Below are 21,764 nucleotides of genomic sequence, written 5' to 3'. Positions count from 1 at the left end.
GCAGTTAGCCAGTGGCCTGGATCAAACAGCAACAATTCCTTCTAGGTGAATAAGATGCTTTGTCAAGGAACCACTAAAGAGCACTTGGTGATACTTGAACATGCAAGCATGCAGGCTGGTAATAAAAGAGATCACAGGCTACACATCTTACTGTATAAATAAATGCAGCTTTGCAAATGCTAAAGGTCTAGGGCAGGCATCCTCAAACTCGGCCCTCCAGCTGTTTTCGGACTACAATTCCCACCATCCCTGACCACTGGTCCTGTTAGCTAGGGATGATGGGAATTGTAGTCCCAAACAGCTGGAGGGTTAATTTTGGGGGTGCCTAGTCTAAGGCAATCTTCCCCAACTTGATACTCTCCAGGTGACCGGGCTATAAATCCCATTATCCCTGACAGTTGTCCACGCTGGCCTGGACTGATAGAGGGTACCAGCTTGGGGAAAGCTGGTTGAAAACAAAACACAAACATGCTTGCAAAAAATCCACTCTGGAGAACAGGGAATCCACCTCGCTGTGTGTGACTTAAACAAAAGGATGCTCAAAGTGAGCATTTCTAAGGGTATGTGCACACGCTTTGCACCACATCTATAGGGAAAGTGTGGAGTCTTTGTTCCTAGGTAGTGAGGCATTTCACGATATCTACTAGAGCAGGGGATAATGCCATACATCAGTAAAGAAGAACTTGTGGTCCTCTAGATCAGTGTTTCCCAACCTTGTGCCTCCAGATGTTTTTGGCCTACAACTCCCATCATCCCTAGCTAGCAAGACCAGTGGTCAGGGATGATGGGAGTTGTAGGCCAAAAACATCTGGAGGCACAAGGTTGGGAAACACTGCTCTAGATAGTACTGGACTACAACACTCATCATTGGCCATGCTGGCAGGGGCTGATGGGAACTGGAGTCCAACAACACGGGTCACCTGTTCTCCACCCCATCATACATTAACCTGCCTCAGGGACCTGACCAGGAGAGACCCATCCCTTTGTGCCTGATTCTTGCCTCAGTCAAGAAAGCCTTAGGGTGTCCTGCCAATATGTGGACCAGCAAGCACTTCCCCTTCTAGATGGCTAGCAGTGGGGGTGGTTCACAGAGAACTGTGCAATTCAAATTGCATTTTGAATGCATTGCGTAAAAACCACATTGCAGAGAAGAGAAACCAAATGACCTTGGCACCAAACAGGCAGCTGCGTTTCAGACAATTGTGCTGGTTTTATATTATTGATCAAAAAAGAACTTTCAGCTGATCAATTTTTTCCATCTGTGATTATTTCCCTGCCTCCCACTCCCAGTTTCACAGCACCATTACCTGTCCTCAGGGCAAAAAAAAGGCTAGAGCAATTGACTTTGGCTTTCTCCTCCCTTATCTGTCTTCTCTGACTGTTACACCTGCCTGTTGCCTTGTGCTTTAAGCTTCATGTCTGCTGCATGTTTATGGGCTTCCAAAGATTAAGCTTGAGATGGAGGCCCCTGAATATATCTGATACTTTATCTGTTACCTTGCTATGAAGACCTTCAATGCCATCCATAGGCATATGCTCCTGAGTGGAAGGAGGAACCACATAGATTGGAAGGATCAAGGGACTAACTATTTGGTTCCTCTAGAAGAGAGATGAGGGAAACACCAGGTGATGCTGGATTCTAACCCCTATCAGCCCAGCAGAGCCAATGGTCAGGATTGAAGAGAACTAAACTCCAGCAGCATCTGAGAGGAACACAGATTAGCCATCCCTGACCTAGAAAAATAGTCCATTTTTAAAAGAGAGTCTTTCCACCTTTATGGTTTTTTTAAAAAAGAACTTTTGAACTAACCGTTCTTCAGCACATTACCTTCAAGAGGACATGGCAAGCAACTCAACGGGGTGGTTTTTACTGAGCTAGCTTCTGTGCTTTTTATCAGCAGCAGGAATCTAGCAGGCAAAGCTTATACTGACATAGAGATCAAGCTGCAGAGAAGGTTTCTTCAGCTTCATACCAGCTGCTATTAATGGCACAAGGAGCAAGTCCAGAAAAAAGGTATGGCAGCCTTACGAGGAATGTATTTGAAAGAAAGCTATCCTGCAATTGTCTGACAAGCTTAAAAGATTGCTTGAAGGAAAAGGTATACTGTACTGTCCCATTCATATCTTCTTTGAAAGATGGGAGAGACAAGAGAAAATCAAACTAGGAATGGCTTAGTGATTTTTTTCTTCTTCCATGAAGATAAACCAATATGTTAAAATATGCATCTATTTAAATAAATCAGCATGAGTCAGCCTCTGCAAGTCTGGGGTCCTCCAGATTTTGTGACTACAACTCCCATCAGCCTCAGCCAGCAAAGTGCTGGGAAATAAAATCCAAAACATTTGGAAGGACATAATATTGGCAGAAAGCCAGCACATGTATAGAAGGAGTGATCCTTCTCAATTCTCAAGAGATGCCAGGGATATTAGCTTGATTTGGAAGAGTAGGAAGTAGCCTGGCCATTTCTGCACTACAAATATAAGCCAGTTTCAAGTCTACTTAAGTGCCTCATGACATAATCATAGATTTGGGGGCTGCAAGGGGATTACAGCATGGTGTCAATGAGTTTAGGTAGGTATTTGTTCCAAGGAAAAATGTTACAACAGCATATTCATTAGAGATATGCACTAATGGAAAGAGCTCCTGATGTGGACACCTAACAAAGACACACATATAGGAAGCAATGGTTTATAAGCATTTGATCAAGAAGATGAACATTAGTGTACTAAATTTCAAAAGGGAAAGGTTCAATGGGATGGAACTAAGAATGAATCGGCCTACCACACCACTTGCCTGATTAAGCCTCTGAAAGAGTGGCAAGCTGTGGAACTCAAACTTCCTTGAAACCATGCCCTCTCAGATAGAAAGTTAGCAGGTGCTGAAGAGGGTCCAGTTCAGAACCAGTCTCCCTCCGGGATCAAGACTGGAAAATTGATAAAAATTTAAACGGGGGAGGGGAAGAACTAAGCATTTTGAGTGCAGCTGCCTCAGATAGCAATTCAGGGAGGCCAAAGAACCACAGGTCACACGAAAATGCCAAAGACATCTGAAGGGAGCTAAAGCTAGAAGTCTCTCAGCCAAGATGGTGAACTGGGAATGCTTGGTTTTAGAGGATGGAATCAACACAGTGACAATAACGGAAACATAGTGAAATGAAGAGAACCAGTGGGACATGGTTATCTCCAGATATAGAGTCTATAGATGGCGTAGCTCTGTATGCCAAAAGGGGCATATTCCTACACAGAGTCACTGTGGGTGGTGATACAGGAGCCCAAAAGTAATTTAGTGCTGCTATGTGCTTTCATCCCCCTGATCAAAATGCTCAGGGAGAAGAAGAAGAAGAGGAGTTTGGATTTGATATCCCGCTTTATCACTACCCGAAGGAGTCTCAAAGCGGCTAACAATCTCCTTTCCCTTCCTCCCCCACAACAAACACTCTGTGAGGTGAATGGGGCTGAGAGACTTCAGAGAAGTGTGACTAGCCCAAGGTCACCCAGCAGCTGCATGTGGAGGAGCGGAGACGAGAACCCGGTTCCCCAGATTACGAGTCTACCACTCTTAACCACTACACCACACTGGCTCTCAATATCTCCCACCACACTGGGAGATATTGAAATGGTATCAAGGAAGTATCCAAAAGAGGGAATGTTGTAGTTATGGGTGACTTCAACTACCCTCACATAGATAGTTTACATATGTGTTCCAGTCATGAGAAAGAGATAACATTTCTAGAAACCCTAAATGATTGTGTCCTAGAACAATTGGTCACAGAACCAACCAGAGGGGCAATGACCCTGGACCAAATCTTGAGTGGCACCCAGGGCCTGATGTGAGATAATAAGTGTTATTGAGCCAGTTGGGAGCAGTGTCCATAGTGCTATTAAACTAAACATACATGCCAAGGAAATCCAACATGGTCACATTTGACTTCAGAACATGAAACATCCCCCAATGAGGGGACAGGTAAGGAAGCTGAAAGGCAAAGTCAAGAGGGCCAAATTACTTGGGAGTTGTTTAACACAGTATTGGAAGCTGAGTTAGAGTGTATGCTACAGATCAGGAAATATACCATGTGTTAGGAACTGCGGGGCAGATAGTAGTGATTAGAGGGGAAGTCTAGGCCTAAGACAAAATAGAAACTGACAAGTCGCCAGGTCCGGATGGCACCTGAGAGTTCTCAAAGAGCTCAAAACTTCTAACAAAAACAAAAAACAAAACAAAAAAGGAGGTGTCCTTCAATCAGTCTTCATACCCCCAAACTGGAAAGTACCCAATGTAACACCACTTTTCAAAAAGAGATCCGGGAGCCTCCTGGAAATTACAGGCCTATTAACTTAATGTCCGTCCCAGGTAAAATGGAGAAAGTATAGAAGAACAAGCCTTGCTGAAGTACAGCAAGCATGGCTTCTGCAAGCGTAAGTCCTATCACAAGATAAAACTCTTAAAGTTCTTTGAGAGTGTTAACCAGCATATTGATAGAGGAGATCTAGTTGACATAGGTTACTTGGACTTTCTAAAAGCTTTTGACAAGATACCTCTCCAAAAACTTCTGAGTGAGACTTCTATGAGGAAACGGTTGCAATGTTTGGGACTTTTTGGTTTAGAGGAAAGGTAAGTAAAAGGAGATGTGATAGAAGTTCTCTCTGTGCGCTGTAGGGTCAAAGTGGATAGAAAAATGTTATTCTCCCTCTCTCATAATACTAGAACCCTTGAACATCCAATGAAGCTGAACGCTGGAAAATTCAAGACAGAGAAGAGAAAGCATTTCTTCACTCAGAGCATTGTTAAACTATGGAACTCACACCCATATGAGGCACTGATGGCTACCAATCTGTATGGCTTTAGAAAAGGATTACACAAATTAATGGAAGAGGAGGCTATCAACAGTTACTCACCACAATGGTTGTACCTCCACTGTGTGAAGCAGTATGCCTCTGAAAACCAGTTGCTAGGTATACTAGTTGCTACCACAGCTGAGTGAGTGCTATTGTGCCCGTGCACTGCTTGGGGCTTCCCGCAGCCATCTGGGTGACTGGTCTAGTTCAGCAAGCTCTTCATATATTCTTAGAGTTTGCTCCCCAAACACAGGGTCATGTATGTGGCTACCCAGCAGCAGCAGAGGAGTTGGGGAGGCACATCAGGTTCATAGGCAATATGTCATTTGCCAGGAGGGCAAATAGTGGGAGGGGCCTTCTGATGCTCTTCCCAGAAGCACCTGACACTAGTCTACCCTATGGGAAGTGAGATGCCTGAACAGGTGGATCTTTGATGTGATGAAGAGCAGGGCTGTATATTTTCAGAGGCACGCCAAGATTTCACGCATCCCAGAGGTGAAATTCAGATTCTGAATTGGGCAAGGGGAGAGAGGAGGAGGAGAGTGTTCATTGCGAACTGCTATATCCTTTTTTATTGTAAGCTATAATATTGTAAGAGACTTAAAGTCCAGTCCATGAAATGCCTAGGAAAGTAAAGCAAAACAGATCCTGGAGGTTGAGGTTTCAGCCCTGGGGCAGCTGCCCCTCTGTTCCCCCTTGGGGTTGCAAATTGGACCAGGCAGATGGATCACACATGCAGCTAGCTGGGGACCTCTGGGCCGATGAAGGGATGGGGGCCAGAAATGGAAAGCTGGGAGAGAGCATCTCCAGGTGGTGCTGGCTATTGGCTCTGCCTTCAGAGCCTGGGCAGGTATCTATCTAGCCACTGGGTTTTAATAGGAAGGAAGGGGGGGGGAGGGGAAGACTCAGAGTCTTGGCCAGCAGCAGGGTGTGTCTTCTCTCTCGGGCCTCGTTTTATTTGCGCAAATCCTTCCCGGGGGCGGGGGGGGGCAGAAAAAACCGCCTCGTTAGGAATTTGCCCGTTTGCAGGGTGGGCAGGGAGAGAGAAGAGAGAACACATCTTCAGATAGCCCTGGGCTGGCTACTTCCCCATCTATTTTCCAAAGGTGGTGGTCCCCCCCCCCCCGTCGAAAAAAGGGCACATTATCGTCTCCTTGTATCTCTAGCAAGGGCGGGGGAAGAGACCCGGTTCTCCAAAAAGGCACCCACACCATGCGATCTAAAGCTGCTCCGCGCTAATCATTCCAGCGCCACTTTGATTTCCCGTTTTCTCCTCCTATACCGCAGGCAGCAATTCCTGGGCTAGAAGGCTCTCCTCGCCCACCCCACCTCTCCGTGGGCATCCTCTCCCTCCGCACCACCCAAGAGCGGCGTTCTCACCCACCCGGCCCCACAGATCAGACGGCGAAGCCAGGAAAGGGTGGGGGAAGGCGGGCGAGCGGGCGCCCAGCGACAGAAGCGCTCCCGCCGGCAGAAGTTGCCGCAATGCAAGAGGCAGCGCGGGCACCTCGAGTCCATTGCGGAGCGCGGGGCGTCGCTCCGGAGGCTCCGCTGCCGCTTCCCCCTCGCGGCCAAGGGCTTCGCGAGAAGCACCTGCCGCAGCACCCGGCGCCGCCGCCGCCGCCGCCGCCGCCCACACCCTTTGGCCAGGAAGGACGCCGCGCCCGACGGCTCCCACTTACCGCTTTGCTCCCCGAGGAAGACCAGCTTGAATTTCCTCAGCGGGTTGCCGAAGTCTCCTCCCGCGGACATGGTGCCTAGCTCCGGGGAGAGGGCAGGGCGGAGGCGGGGGGCAAGCGGGCGCGGCTGCAGGCGGCTCCGTCGGCTCGGGGAGACCGGTCGCCTTGGCCCGTCTGGCAGGCTGCGATCGGGGCGCTCTGCAGAGGGGGAGCCGCCCGAGCGGGGCGCAGCCTGCGTCGGTGGCCGGGCAAGGGCGCGCGTCCACGGCGGAGAAGCAGCGCTGCTGCTGCCAATGCTGCTACTGGAGATGCCGGAGCCGGCTCTGCCCCTGTCGGCTCTCGCCCTGCCTCGCCTCTCCCGTCCGCGGCGGCGCCTGCGCTCTGCCCCTTTCCCGGCTACTCTGATGTCATGCTGGAGCAGCCAGCAAGCCAATGCGGTGCTGCAGGAGAGAGAGAGCGAGCGAGCGAGCGGCGCGGGTGGGGACGTACCAAGACGAGCTTGCTGGAGGGGGCGGGCCCGCGCCGGTGTGGAGGCGGCGGCGGGGGGACCTGCTGCACCTCGCCCGTCGGGGCCCAGCACACGACTACGTCCCCGCCGCTGCCTCACGCCCAGCAGGTGTTTCTCTTCCCCACCCCCTCCCACGCACTCCCCACCGGCACCTGCTGGGGCTGAGCAGGTGGGAAGGAAGCCACAAGTGTGTCTCTGCGGGGTGTGTGTGTGTGTGTGTGCAAGCAATTGGGCTGAGACGGATGATGAGATCATCCCCTTGCAATCCACGTCCATTAATCCGGAATTGCAACCTCCCGCTAGGTTTGCTGCGCTTTGATTCCTACAAATCCTTCGCAGGGATTCCCGCCACTCTTAAGGGGGCTTTAGACGGCTGCCTTTCTTGAAAGGAAGGGCCTTCGCTCAGGGGCGAGCACCTGCTTTGCATGCAGGTGATCCCTGCTTCAGTCCCTGGCGTCTGCAGGCAGAGGTTGGGAATCCTGGAGAGCTGCTTCTGCCAGTCAGAGCCACACAAGGGTGGAGGGCAGCTGGTGCAGATCAGGTATCTTCAAACTTTTCAGACCCAGCACCCACTTTCAACCCAAACATGCATTTCTTAATCTTTTACTGTATATTACCATGGTATATTAGCTCCTGCCAACCTAGCAATTCGAAAGCACGTCAAAGTGCAAGTAGATAAATAGGTACCACTCTGGCGGGAAGGTAAATGGTGTTTCCAAGCACTGCTCTGGTTCACCAGAAGCGGCTTAGTCATGCTGGCCACAGGACGCTGTATGCCAGCTCCCTCAGCCAGTAAAGCGAGATGAGTGCCGCAACCCCAGAAGAAGAGGAGTTTGGATTTGATATCCCGCTTTATCACTACCCGAAGGAGTCTCAAAAGTGGCTAACATTCTCCTTCCCCCTTCCTCCCCCACAACAAACACTCTGTGAGGTGAGTGGGGCTGAGAGACTTCAGAGAAGTATGACTAGCCCAAGGTCACCCAGCAGCTGCATGTGGAGAAGCGGAGACGCGAACCCTGTTCCCCAGATTACAAGACTACCGCTCTTAACCACTACACCACACTGGTTCTCCGTGACTGGACCTAATGGTCAGGGGTCCATTTACCTTTTCCTTTAGCATGGTAGGAGTGCTCCTGTTGTGACCCACCAGGGACCAGACCCACTACGCCTTTCACTGGGCGTCCTTTACCTTAACTTTACCTGGCCCACTAGTTGAAGACCAAAAGATAATACTGATCTAGATAGACCAATGGTCTGGTTATTTATAAGCCCACTAAGTAATGTTTCTAACCATCTTCTGTGTTGACAGGGCAGGGTGGACAAAGAACTACATACTGCATTTTACCCCTTTGGTGTCTTCATTTCTGGGATGCCATCAGGGCCCAAAATCTACATCCTCATGGAAGGGGCAGGGAGATAGTGGGAGGACCTTGAGTGAAAGGCAGGAAAGTGGAGATCTCTCAGGGTGAGAGGCTGGAACCACCCTGAGACCTCCAGGTATAGGGCGGTATATATATTCAATAAATAATAAATATTAAAAATAAAAAGAGGAAAGGAAAGCTGAGAGCTGGGAGGGAAGGAACTGTCATTTTTGGTGGGGGTGGAATTATGAGCTAATTCTGTGCAGAGTTTAAACACTTGTGCACTAGTTCTGCCCTTTAGATATCCTGCTGATGATTTTCCTCAAGGCTGTTTTTGTTAGATAGGTAGTGCATTTTATAGCTGTACCCAATGTAAGTCTATTATGAGACTCTGCATTTTGCAGGGGCTGTGGATTTCATTGCCTGAATGAAATGGTGTATAATTTGTCATTGCTGCTTGGCATGGCTTCATTATGTATTGCTTATGATTATTAACTGTATTTATATAATTTTGGTATTGTATTGTATTTACTTAATATATTTCTATCCTGCCTTTCTCCCAAGTTGGGATTCTAGGTGGCTTGCAATCCTTAAAAACATCAATTATAAAATACAGAATAAGAAAATCCCAAACAGGTTAAAAATAATAATCATGGCTGGGCAAGGACTTCTTGTGAACTGATTTGGCAATGCAATGAGACATCCTGGCTGGTGGACACAGTAGCAGAATGACCAGGTACCCCAAAATCACAGAAAGAGAAAGGGCTGGCTAACAGACACCTGTCCATCTTCTATCATAATTCCCTACTCACTCTATACTACTCAGAATTATTCTTTTCTTCCCACGCAATACTAGCAACCCCCAATCACAGAATCCGACAATAAGCGAATCCACACTCACTCACCCACCAGTCCTATAAGGGTGCATTCTAGGATAGAAGCCTCTTGAACCTTGGTTGCCTTCCCCTAATTTAAGCATAAGAAGCTATATTAGAAGTCACATATACTTTTCCTAAAGGAATGCCTCCCTCTCACCAAGGAGTGTCCATCAGGCAAACACAACCCAATAAAAGCAAAATAAAACAAACAGTAAAGGGGTGGCAGCATTGTCATAACCCCAGAAGAGCACCCCAAAATATGCTTATTTAATAGCCTACAGCTAGGTGTCACCCAATAAGCCACAGGTGTTTCCTGTCCTCCCTTCTTAGGATTCTGCCAGCACTTAGGAAAGCAAAGGCTGTAAGGTTGCCAGGGAAAGGGTAACATGGGGAACTCAAAGCTGCTTCCCATCTCCTGCACACCTTACAGCAACCAGTAAGTGTCTTCATGTGATATCTCATCCTTACAAAGAATCTTGGTTGCATGCACCATTTTCCTTTGAATAATGATATCGTTGTTTATTCTACATCTCGTGGTGAAACTTGGGCAACAGATTAAGACAAAACATTATTCTGGATCATGCACAATACATCCATTTGGTTTTAGGCTCACTGTCAGGCCGGACTGGGGAACCTGCAGCCTTCCAGATGCTGTTTTTGGACTTTGATTCTTGTCAGCCCTGCCCATTGGCCACATTGCCCAGGACTGACCGAGCCTGGAGTGCAACAGTGTTTGGCCACACAGTTTCCCCACTTGAAGAGAAAGCTAAATGGGCTTGTCTATGCTGCTTGAAGATCCCTAAGGGCTCTGGCATCATAGGGAAAGCACAAATATATGCTTGCTTTCTTCCTTTGTTTCCTGCAGGCTCCAGGAAGAAATATACTTTGAATACAATAACACAATGATAGATTGTAAAGGAAAATGCATTTTTTAGGTAAGCTTACCAGATGTCCCCGTTTCCCAGGGAAGTCCCCGGATTTACAAATCGGTCCCCTGACAAAATCCATCTATTTAGTAGGTTGAAAAGTGTCCCCGGATTTATTGAAAAAAAATCTGGTAACCTTAATTTTAGGTAATCTTATCCTCTGCCAGCAAAAGACTCTTTCCAGCATTTTGTCATATGCTTTGATCAGTATGATTGAAAGTGACTTGAGTGATGAACTAAGGAGAAATGTTCAGTGGCTTAAGTCTGCACCATTAGGTCCTTCTCCTTACCCCCAAATATTCAGACCACAATCTCTTTTCATGAGTGCCAGATCATCTTCTGAAATAGATCCAGGAGCTTCCTCAAGTTTTGTGCTCTTTGTGAATTATATATGTATTTACTAGTAAGATGCCTAGCAAATGGTGAAAATGTGTCTGGAAGCATGGTCATAAAAGTGGGGAGGGAGTGCCGCTCCCAGTTTTCTTTTGTTTCCAGCATAGAGATAGGATAAAGATTAGAGTGATTAGGAGCTGGAGCTTCTGGTACTGAGCTGACATTTGGCATGATGCTTCATGTGTACACATACGTTGGTCTCCTTCTATGTCTTCAAGGAATTGTTGGATTGGCACTGAAAATTTAGAGTGGCACCCATGTTTAATACAGGACTGTAAGTTTCCATCAGACTTGTACAGGGACCAGAACTGGTTTCCAGCGGGCTTTGCTCCACATAGCTTTCCTCCACAAATAAAATTGGCCTCCTTTCCAAAGGAGTGGAAGGTTTTTAATGTGCTCTCAGTCCTGACTGGGAGCCTACTTCTGGTTTCATAATAGAAGTTAGTCCCAGACCATATCACCTTTGGGGGAGATTATTGGCTGAAAACTGATGTAGGGTTCACATACAGATAAGAAGCATGGTGATGGATCAGGACGCTGTGTGGCTGCTTCTCCTTCAAAGCAAAAGTGTAAATAACACTGCATGCAGTTGGGCCCTAACAGGCATATCATTTCTTTGCTCCCATCATTAAAAAAAACCAAGCTGTAAGCATGCTGTTTGTAAAGCATGAATAGTTTGATCCTTAATCTAAAGTATGTTCTGGGCTAACTGGTGAAAAAGCTTTATTAAAGTTAGAATCATTGCACATACGGAAGAACAAGCTTTGCTGAACAGTGAAGAGGGCTCAGCATTGCTTCACCAAAGGGAAAATTGCCCCTGACTCACCAATCAGAATCATTTGAGAGTGTGAAGAAACATATTTGGCAGGGATTTGATACCAGGGGCTCCTTTTGAGGTTTTAACAAAGCCGCTAACCCAAAGTGTGAAAAGTGAAGGCAACGGGGGTGGGGAGAAAGGTGATACAAAGGAATTTATATTGCAGCTGGTGCTATTTTTTCATAAATGATTTGAGGCTGGGCACTAGGGTGAGCAGTGAAGCTGCTAAATTGTGTTCCGCCACAAGTTATTCTGGATAGAGTAAACCCAAGTGGTCCATGAAGATCTCTAAAAGCACTGGAACCTATGCCCTTCCAAAGGTTATTGGACTCTCAATTCCAGCCAGCCAATGGTAGTCCAGCAACATCTGGAGAGCCACAGGTTCCCTGTCCCTGCCTAAAACTATCCTGCCAAACACAAGGGCAAATGAGGTTCATATATAAGCAAAATGATGCTCATTGTGGTAAAACACTCCCAGCATATATTGGCAATATTTTGGGTTGTGTATAACTCAGTGAAAATGTCACATGTTGCAATGGTGACGAAGTCAATTTCTGTGTGAGGGATTATTAGGAAAGTGACTGAAAATAGGGTGCCCAGTATTGCAATGGGGACCTTGTGGTTCCACAGAGAAAACACTTCACACAGTGCATAGTGAACTTGTGGAATACACTGCCACAAGATATGATGCTGGTCCCTGGCTTAGATGGCTTTAGAGGGGGACATATATATTTACACAAACATACAATTGATGCGAAAAGAGGCTTCTGAGCAGTTTACAGAATATAAAAACCAGTTACACAACATTATTAAAATACTTAATTGAAAATGTGCCACAATTAAAATGTGCAATAAAATGGTACCATATAAACATCCACAATTAAAATACGTGGTTAAAAACAATTCCGTTAAATCACAGCAAATAAAACAAGAGACTTGGTTCAAGAGATCAAGCGAATGCTTGCATGTGCTGAGCACCCTCCAGCCAAGGAAGGGTCTGATAGCAATTCTTTATTATCAAATGCGCTTACTTACAGCAGCTCCTAAGGTATCGCAGACGCATATGCTTCTAGCATCCAGGTCTAGGGAGCTGTTCCCAGGTCTGTGCCCTGTGAAGTAGTTGCAGCAACAGTGGGACCATGCTCCCCGCCCCCCCAGCTTATGCACCCTCATCTGATGGGGTTTGTGCATGTAACCTGAGGCTTCTACACAGAAGCCATCGCTGTTCTTCCATCTTCAAGCGCCACCTGGTTCTAGGAGACAGGGCAATGGATGGTGGGGATTCACACTTCACCTGAACAGCCTCTTCTTCTGCGTCTGACACATTCTGCACCTCCACCTCTGGCTGCTCTGACCTGTCCCCTTTTCCTCTTTCTGGCTGCTGCTTCATGAGCAGCACCAAACCCCATACATTGCTGGTCTCCTCCCCTGGGTCAGTCCCCAGCCCCTTGCTTCTGCCACACATTCATCACAAGGACAGCAGATCCTGGATTTACCGTATTTTTCGCTCCACAAGATGCACCTGACCATAAGACGCACCTAGTTTTTATAGGAGGAAAGGGGAAAATCCCCTTTTTTGAGGATCAGCTCAAAGCTGTTGAGCTTTGGGGTTTTTATGGGGTTCAACTCAGAGTTCTGCAGCTTCTTTAGGAAAGGAAAGGGAGCAGTTTCTACAGTTTCCAGACAGATAATCTAATCATCCAGTCACATGTCGCTGGGAAAACAAACAACCTCCATCTGCAGAACATTCAACAATGGAGGCCTGGGCAAGAGGGGCGGGGCCAGAAAGGGAGCCAGCGATCGACCACACATTCGCTCCATAAGACGCACAGACATTTCCCCTTACTTTTTAGGAGGAAAAAAGTGTGTCTTATGGAGAGAAATATATGGTAGATCTTTATTTCCCCCTTGTTCCTGGTGTTATTTCGCCACTCCTTCTTCCTTGGCAGGAAGTTGGGGCGCCATTTTGTGGTGCCGAAATGTATTGGGCCAGCCAATGCATCACTTTTTATACCCCCTGATCAGTTGGTTCTAATGTTTGTCGAAGAAGCACTCAGGAATGACCCTGCGAAGGAAGCAATGGCGTCGAGCTCTTGGAGAGTGCATTTTCATCAGTAAACAGGGAGAGTGCTTTAATTCACTTTATTAGTGCTCATAGCAGTCCCTGTCAAGGACAGAGGGCAGTATTATTATTCAGATGAGAATGTGAGGTTGCAGTATCGTGACTTTGCTTTTCGAAAGCCATCTACTATAGCAAAGCTGGGAGCTGGATGTTAATTCAGACCAGAACCTTCCTTCCAACCCTGAATGACCGACTTCTCATTTTAAAGGCTGATCTTTCCATCCTCCCACTTTGAAATATGATTTTCCGATTTTGGCTTTGTTCTTCACTGACATTTCCTAGATAGGAATAAATCTGGGAAGGGGCTGGAGGAGGTCACGGCTTACTGAAAGAGAATATGCTTTGCATATAGATATTCCCAGGTTTAGTTCCTGGCATCTCCATTTAAAAAGGGCCTGGTGTCAGGTGATGGGAATGAGACAGGCTGAAGACCCCAGATAACTGCTGCATTGCCAGTACTGGATAGTGTGATCTGTGCTAAGGAAGCCTCCAGTATTCCTTACTATCTCAACCAAGCTGCCCATGAGCAAAGCTTGTAAAATCACAAAGCAGCATTTTATTGGGAAGCCAGTTCCTCTACAAACTAAATTACAGTATACTTTGCAGAACCCAAACTGCCAGATTCTGAGCTCCACACAAGACCTAAGTGCCTTTAATTTATTTATTTCATAAAATGCATACACTGCTTGATTGCTGTTGTTGTTTTTTAAAAAACCCCTCAAAGCAAGTCCCACTTGCAGTTTTAAAACTCACTAAAACCAGCACTCCAAAAGGACTAATATCACCATAATTTAAAGTTAAAACAGCTTGTGAAGTCCTAAACAGTGCTTTTTTTTTCTCTAGAAAAATGGGTGCCGGTTCTCACCATGAAATTGTTACAGTACATGTCACACTTTCTAACAACAAAAAATGAGGGGCTGGTACTGCATACCCTTGAGTAAAAGGTAACCCTGCCTGTACGGGCCAGTCGTGACCGACTCCAGGGTTGCGCGCTTATCTCGCTCAAGAGGCCAGGAGCTGGCGCCGTCCGAAGACACTTCCGGGTCACGTGGCCAGCGTGACAGAGCTGCAACTGGCGAGCCAGCACCAGTGCTGCACATGGAAACGCCCGCTATAAAGCGCTACCTATTTATCTACTTGCACTTAGGGGTGCTTTCGAACTGCTATGTGGGCAGGAGCTGGGACCGAACGACGGGAGCTCACCCCGCCACAGGGATTCGAACTGCCGACCTTACGATCAGCAAGTCCTAGGCACTGAGGTTTTACCCACAGCGCCACCCGCATCCCCACCCTTGAGTACCCCCTGAAAAAAAGCGCTAAATAATTTTTAGCTCACCAAATTGCCATGTCCCAAGTAACTGGTCTTGCCTCAAAGTAAAAGTACTTTTAAAAACCTCAAGTAGTTACCAAATAAGATCTAGGCCCATCTGACTGACGAATGAGCTAGTGTCTGCTTGGTAGATTTGTAATATTTAGCAGTACGTGTTTAGCAAGCATATTTTTCAACCAATTTAAGCTCTTGCCTGATCTGCCTGAAAACCCTGCATCTAAGAGATGCAGCAGCCCAGATTTGGCAAAAATTGATCTCCAGTCTTCAGCACCAGCCACTCTCATACCACCACCATCCTGGTCTGTTGTTATTGTGGCATCCAGTCAGGCGAATGAAGTGCAGAAAATGCCTACCTGCTTTCCAGGACAGCCCCATCCCTTAGTTGTAGCTATTGCAAAATAGGCCATTGTTTGCGGAGCTGATGAGAACACTGGTGTGGTTGGCTAATGCTATTATCTTACCAAAAAAATCTTGCCTGACTAGCTCAGCAGCCTCTTCTTCTAGAGTCTAACCCTCACTTGATACGGGATCACATTCCTGGAAGGGATCTAAGTGTCATCCAGACTGACCCTCCTAAGCACATAACAAAATTTTGAATAGCTGTGGCTTTTCCTTTTCACTATAGCAATGATGGAAGAAGTTACAGTTGAGGGGCTTTTCCTTTCTATGTGAAGCCTCAAGGTAGCAGACTCTCCTCTCCACACCTAGACCTTGTATTTTCAGGGCATACCTGGGCTAGAAACTTTTATAGGCTATGTACAGTGCAACTGCCATGACGTCCCCCAAATAAAGGATGGGGAACTGTGGGCCTCTTGGTCAGGAGTAGCCAACACAGTGGTCTTTGGGTGTTATTGCACTCCATCTCCAATCAGCCCCCAGCCAGCAGGGCCCATGGTCAATGTCATAGACTGGCTGGATGCAGAGGAGTGTTGGGAGGCACCAGCTGAGGAACCCCCGGGGGAAGAAGACTCAGAGCCAGGGGATTGGTGGTGGGACAAGGATGAGTGGTCAGAGGGAGACAACTGGGAGGAAGAGGCATCGGAAGCTGGAGAGGTAACAGGGTGTAGTGAGCAGTGAGCAGCTGTGACAAAGAGCAATCCCAGAATCAGAGGCAGTAGTGGAGGCTCTTCTTTACTAGTCAGGCTGGTGAAGAAGCCAGGGTGTCTCCCCTTCCTGCTGCGACCAGTTCCCTTCTCCCCTGGTCTCCCAAAACCAGAAGAGGAATGAAGAGGTAGGTGCAGAGACAGGCATGGCAATGGCGTCTCAGATTGCTTGGAAAGGATCTGGGGGAAGAGAGCTATGGGAAGGTGTGAATTTCAGTCCCCACAATTGCCTCATAGGAGCAAGATCTACCAGGACGAGTTGCTGTGTTCACTGGGCCCAGCCTCCTGGTTTCCTTGAATAAAGAGTTAATTTCACTGATGCTGTGTGATTGACTGCTGACCTCCTCACACCCGCTGATGACAGTCAAGGATGATGGGAGCTGTAGTCTAGCATCATCTGGAGCGCCACAGGCTCCTCAGTCCTCCCTTAAGTTACAGCCTACATAATTTGGATTCATCACGGATCCTCCCAATAACAGGTTTGTGAAATTTGCTTTCCTAAAAGGCTTAGAAACCCAACCAACCAGCCAGCCAAATGCACCTGGAAACAAATCGCAGTTGGAAATGAGCTACTGGCTGATGCTCAGTTTCCTCTGCAATTTTATTCCTATTGCTCTGTGGCAACCCCCCCCCCCAAAACAACCCAAGCCATAATAAATAGCGGGTGCTCATGGGGGAAAGAAACAGCTGGCAAAAATCACAAGGAGACGAGTAAATGCAAAGGAGGTTAAGTGAGTTGCTATGATTGACTGGTTATAAATATATGCCTAAAAAGCTCTTGTGACTCTGAGTAAGCAAAAATTTGCCTTTGGAATGTGAAGAAGGGCAATGGCATCTGCTGGAGCTTGAAAGGAGAGGCCAATCAGTCATGGCCATGCATATAGGGCTGGAAGTTGCTCAAAGGTCGTTCATTTTCAGGCTCTCACATTCTAAGGATACAGAAAAGATTATTTTAGATGTTAACTGTGGTGTGAATTTCTATAGGCAGCCTGAAAATGGGTGGGATGAGTGGCTCTTGAACCCAGACCTCCAGCAGCCAGTCTTTGGCACCTTGTCTTCTAGGCCCTCATCAAATCAGACAGAGGAGGCTCTGAGGATAAAGGGGGCCACTGACTGCATAGCCTCAACACTGTCCCAAGAGCACAAGAAGAGCCCTACGGGATCAGGCCAAACCCCCAACTTGTCAGATATCCTGTTCTCATGTGGAAAACAGATCCTATATGAGAAACCACAAGCAGGACCTGAGTGCAACAGCATTTGCTCCACTTGTCCCAGCAACTGGTATTCAGAGGCTGATTGCCTCCAGCAGTGGGACGTAGCCATATCATGGCTAGTGCTCTTAACAGCACTGTCCTCTAGGAATTGGTTTATTCTTTCAAAGTTGTCCCAAGCTGGTGACCATTCACTACACCTTGTGGGAGCGAATTCCATAGATGAACTAGGTGCTTGTGTGAAGAAGTACTGCCTGTTGTCTGTCCTCATTCTTTCAACCTCCAGTTTCATCGGATGTCACCAGATTCTAGAGTTATGAGAAAGGGAAAAGAAACCTCTCTCTGTCCACACCAACTGTCCCCTACACACACTGTCTGGTCAATAGGAACATGCCAGCTTATAAAACTTTCTCATACAAGGGCACAAACAGGACAAAATGTTAGGTTTATGAATGAGGAGTCTGAGCAACATTGGGACTGCAGGAGGTGGGCAGGGAGAGTTTAACCCTCTCCTCGCCACCTCAGTCATGGTACCAATGGAGGCTTCCCTCATGCTGCAAATAGCAGCTTGGGGGGGGGGGGAGGATTTCATCAGAACCCCAGCCAGCGTTGATGGGTCCACCACCCCTGACCTACCCACCAATGACGTGAAAATGGTGGCAGCCTGTCCCCAGCTTTGCTTGCTATGAAATGCTCCCTGAAGAAACAACAGGATAGATATTAATTGTGCTTAATGTTGTGTGTACATTGCTTCTCAAGCCAGGGGTGAGAGTGCATTGGATGCAGAGGAGGAGGAGGAGAAAGAGGACAGACAGATGGGTCGTTTTGCCAAAATGACTCTCAAACTACTGAGTAAAAGTATTCCCCATAAACTACCAAGTAAAACTATTTTGTGATGATGGTCAGAGAAATTGCAGAGAAGTGGCCCACTAAGGAGATACCTGCCCGGGCCATTAAGATGTTCTCCAGCAGTCACCTGTTGATTCTGTTCACCCTGTCCTGTTCACTCTCCAATCAATATTTGGATTGGATTTGAAGGAGGGGTTGAAGTCATGACTTGGAGCAAGTATTGGGATGCGGGTGGCACTGTGGGTTAAACCACAGAGCCTAGGACTTGCTGATCAGAAGGTTGGCGGTTCGAATCCCCGCGATGGGGTGAGCTCCCGTTGCTCAGTCCCTGCTCCTGCCAACCTAGCAGTTCAAAAGCACGTCAAAGTGCAAGTAGATAAATAGGTACCGCTCTGGCGGGAAGGTAAACGGCGTTTCCATGCGCTGCTCTGGTTTGCCAGAAGCAGCTTAGTCATGCTGGTCACATGACCCTGAAGCTGTTCGCTGGCTCCCTTGGCCAATAAAGCGAGATGAGCGCCGCAACCCCAGAGTCGGTCACGACTGGACCTTTACCTTTATTAGTCTAGAATGGACCAATGGGCTGATTCTGTACAATGCAACTTCACATGTTCCCAACACCAATCTACAGCAATATATGTAAACTAGCCACTAGAGGGAGACAACTGCACTCTGCCAACCTAAATTACACAACTTCAGGCAAGGTCTTCTCACAGGTCCGTTTATTGCCCTGAGCATCAGTCAAACTTCATCAAAACAGAACCCAGGGTGGCTTAAGTATCAAGGCAGTGATACGTGATCTTGTTAAACTGAGTAGATTGAACTGCAGGTTTGCGGGAGAGAACAACAGGATGTGGAAGCACAACTATCCCTCCTTTGAGGAAAACACAGTTTTCATACTAATTTGCCAGAGGAATTCAATGTACAAGAATGGAGATAAGACACTGCTCTCTTTTTTCCACCCTTTTGTTCTCAGGGATTGCAGCTGAGCTCATGTAAGAGCCATGCTGGCAGGGGCTGATGGGAATTGTAGTCTAAAACATCTGGAGGGGGCCACATTGGCAAAGGCTGCTCTAAGCCAAGGTTCCCAGCCCACAAAAACCTGTCTTTTCACCCAAACATTTTCTGTTTTACAAAAGGCATTAACAGTGCAGTATTACACAAGTTTACTCAGAAGTGTGTGCAGTGGGGCTGACTCCCATGTAAGCAGGGCCGGCCTGAGACCCTTTGATGCCTGAGGAAAGGTATGTCACTGATACCTCCTCCCTCAGATCTGGGCCTGTGTCCTGGCAGGGAGGGAGGAGACCAGTGGCAACACAACTCCCCGCCTTCCACTGCAACGCCTTGCATCTTCTAGTGTCTCTTGAACAATATCTCACAGGGTAGACCTGTGAGCTAAAAAGGTTATAGTGCCACCCAGTGGTACTTTGGTTTATCATGGCTAAATTTCAATATACCTAATCTAACATAAATCAGAGATGTTAAAGATGTTGGTTTGTTTGAGCCTTAAAAATGTAAACAAATTCTCCCCCGCCTCCCCCTTTTCGGAGGGCAAAGTAATGAAACACAAGGTATTTTCATTTAAAAAATAAAGACACTAAGGTACTTTCATCCTCAGATATGATGCAATTTCCTGTATTTGAAACAAGCCAATCTGTTTTAGAGAGGATTCGCTGAATGGAAATTTTGATAAGCTCCATTCCATGTATCCTAAGATCAGACGTGGCATCACTATGGCAACGGAAAGGCCTGGAGGCAAGGAGAACGCCAGGAGTCTACTCCTTCAAACACATACACAAATAAATAGAGATCAATAAAAAGCATGAAGAAATCGGGGGAAGTTGATTTTATTTAAAAATTCAATATATATATCACAACAACTAACTTTATACATTGAGTGGAATTTACGCCCACTCTACCTGTGTAACGGAGGAGAGGGGAGAAGAGAGAAGGCACGAAAGTGGGCTGGCCCAAGCAGAGTTATAATCCCCGCCCCTCCTCCTTGTTCCATACCTTGGTCAATCCTGGCATAACGTAACATGCTTGCTGGAGTCGGTCCATACAGGGAGCCGCTGGCAAACAGAAATGGTCGCTCCTCACCAACTTCAAATGCTATTTACACGGTTCTCTTAACTTCATCAGTTTTTGTGTGCCATTCCCTTCCAAAGGACCTGCTTGCTTTTCCTCCAACCCATCTGACCTATCTCCTCAGAAGAATCCTCCACATGTTGAGTCTGTCACAGGGGCTGCAGAGTGCGTACTCTCAACCCCAAAGATGGCTTCCCTCGCTGTAATTTGCTGTCTGCCCCTTTTTCTTTCCGAGGCCTGAGGAGATTTTCAAGGCAGCTGCCTCTTGAAAAGGTTAGCCGGCAGCACTGGCTCTTTTTAACACTGATTAGGTGCTTGGTCACTGAGAGTCCTGTTTGTTCTTCATTTGACAACATGTCCCTTTAAGCTGAGCTACCCACGGCAGATGCTGAGAATGCAGAGTTCTAAAAGTCCAGCTGCTAATATGAAATGGTTCCCTTACAGTTTTATTTTAAAAAAACAAAAGGCACAAAGGCCGAGTATTGTTAGTAAATACAGGCATGGAACTAAATGGCCATAGAGATGGGTCTGGTTGCGGCGCTATACAAGGCCAGCAGCTTTGTCTTGCACGTTGTATTCCTTGTTCTTCGTCACCCTCCAGCCGATTACGGTTAAGAGAAGGATGCCAATGATTTTGTAACCCACTTGGAGGCCTAGGTATCTGTGCCAAAGAGAAAAGAGAAGCAGGAGGCGGACACAGTGAAACTTGAATGGAACAGACCTTGAGATGAAAGCAACCTTCTGTTTTAGAAAGACACCCAGAAACAGACTGAGTCCTCAGGGACGCAAGTGGAATTGTAATAGGGCCTTAGTAGACAAAGTACCCAGACTGCTAAGTTGGATTCTAGAAAACTTCAGACAAATTCACACATGCATGCAGTTGCATGAAAAGGAAGTTTCTGGCATTGGGTGTGTAGACAAAGTACCCAGACTGCTAAGTTGGATTCTAGAAAACTTCAGACAAATTCACACATGCATGCAGTTGCATGAAAAGGAAGTTTCTGGCATTGGGTGTGTAGACTAAGTACCCAGACTGCTAAGTTGGATTCTAGAAAACTTCAGACAAATTCACACATGCATGCAGTTGCATGAAAAGGAAGTTTCTGGCACTGGGTGTGTTCTCTTTTGTGGAGGGCAGGAGCGAGGTGGGGAGTTGCACACCTTTGCCCTTTAAGCACCAACAGCAGAGAATAGCTGACTGGGGCTGTCCAATGAAGCACATTCAATCTTTGCTTTCTCTATGTTAAACTCAAGTTCCCCATTTTGTGTGTGTGGGGGGGGTGCTTTTTAAAAATTACTTTTGCTTGGGCAGGTTTGCAGATGTCAGAGCCCTGCGGGAGTATGGCACCCATGATGAAAGCAGGAAGTCTGGGGATTGTGGAGAGAAATCCCTTCTCCTCCAGTTTCTCCTTCCTAGCCTCAAAATAAAATAAAATAAAAAGGGGGGTCTTTCACCCACAATAATCACTCTCCTCCCTTGAGGGATGAACAGCCACCACAGATTTGACAGCCACAACAGGAAGAGCTTCATTATGGCCTGGCACCACGTCAAATTATTATTTTCAGCAGAGGCAGCTCACCAATGCCACTGGGTGTCAGTGGCGTGTATTTGCAAATCCTATTTTGTTGTTGGCTAACACCCATCTATCCAAGAGAAAGGCCTTTG

General features: G+C 47.0%; 2 protein-coding genes and 1 long non-coding RNA gene across 4 annotated transcripts in view; 1 reads left to right on the top strand and 2 right to left on the bottom strand.

Moving 5' to 3' along the window:
- Positions 1–6,905, bottom strand: part of RAB6B (RAB6B, member RAS oncogene family) — a 54,761-nt gene extending 47,856 nt beyond the window's left edge. Inside the window, exon 1 of the mRNA XM_083741990.1 lies at positions 6,519–6,905. Coding sequence (XP_083598116.1) covers positions 6,519–6,588 — 70 coding nt within the window. The 5' untranslated portion in view covers positions 6,589–6,905. The remainder of the gene's footprint in view (positions 1–6,518) is intronic.
- Positions 6,906–10,137: 3,232 nt separating this feature from the next.
- Positions 10,138–20,563, top strand: LOC310846040. Its single transcript, XR_014565108.1, has 2 exons — positions 10,138–10,197; positions 19,674–20,563. It is a non-coding gene; the product is annotated as an uncharacterized lncRNA (long non-coding RNA).
- SLCO2A1 (solute carrier organic anion transporter family member 2A1) overlaps positions 19,842–21,764 on the bottom strand; it is a 57,818-nt gene continuing 55,895 nt past the window's right edge. For both annotated transcript variants that reach the window (XM_083741845.1, XM_083741846.1), the window contains exon 14: positions 19,842–20,759. In XM_083741845.1, the coding sequence (XP_083597971.1) occupies positions 20,639–20,759 (121 nt within the window). In that variant the 3' untranslated portion in view covers positions 19,842–20,638. The remainder of the gene's footprint in view (positions 20,760–21,764) is intronic.

Source organism: Podarcis gaigeae (genome assembly GCF_964106915.1).
Source record: "Podarcis gaigeae genome assembly, chromosome: 5".
Lineage (NCBI taxonomy): Eukaryota > Metazoa > Chordata > Lepidosauria > Squamata > Lacertidae > Podarcis > Podarcis gaigeae.
Note: the sequence above shows the minus strand (reverse complement) of the source record. Positions and strands in the feature narration are given on the sequence as shown.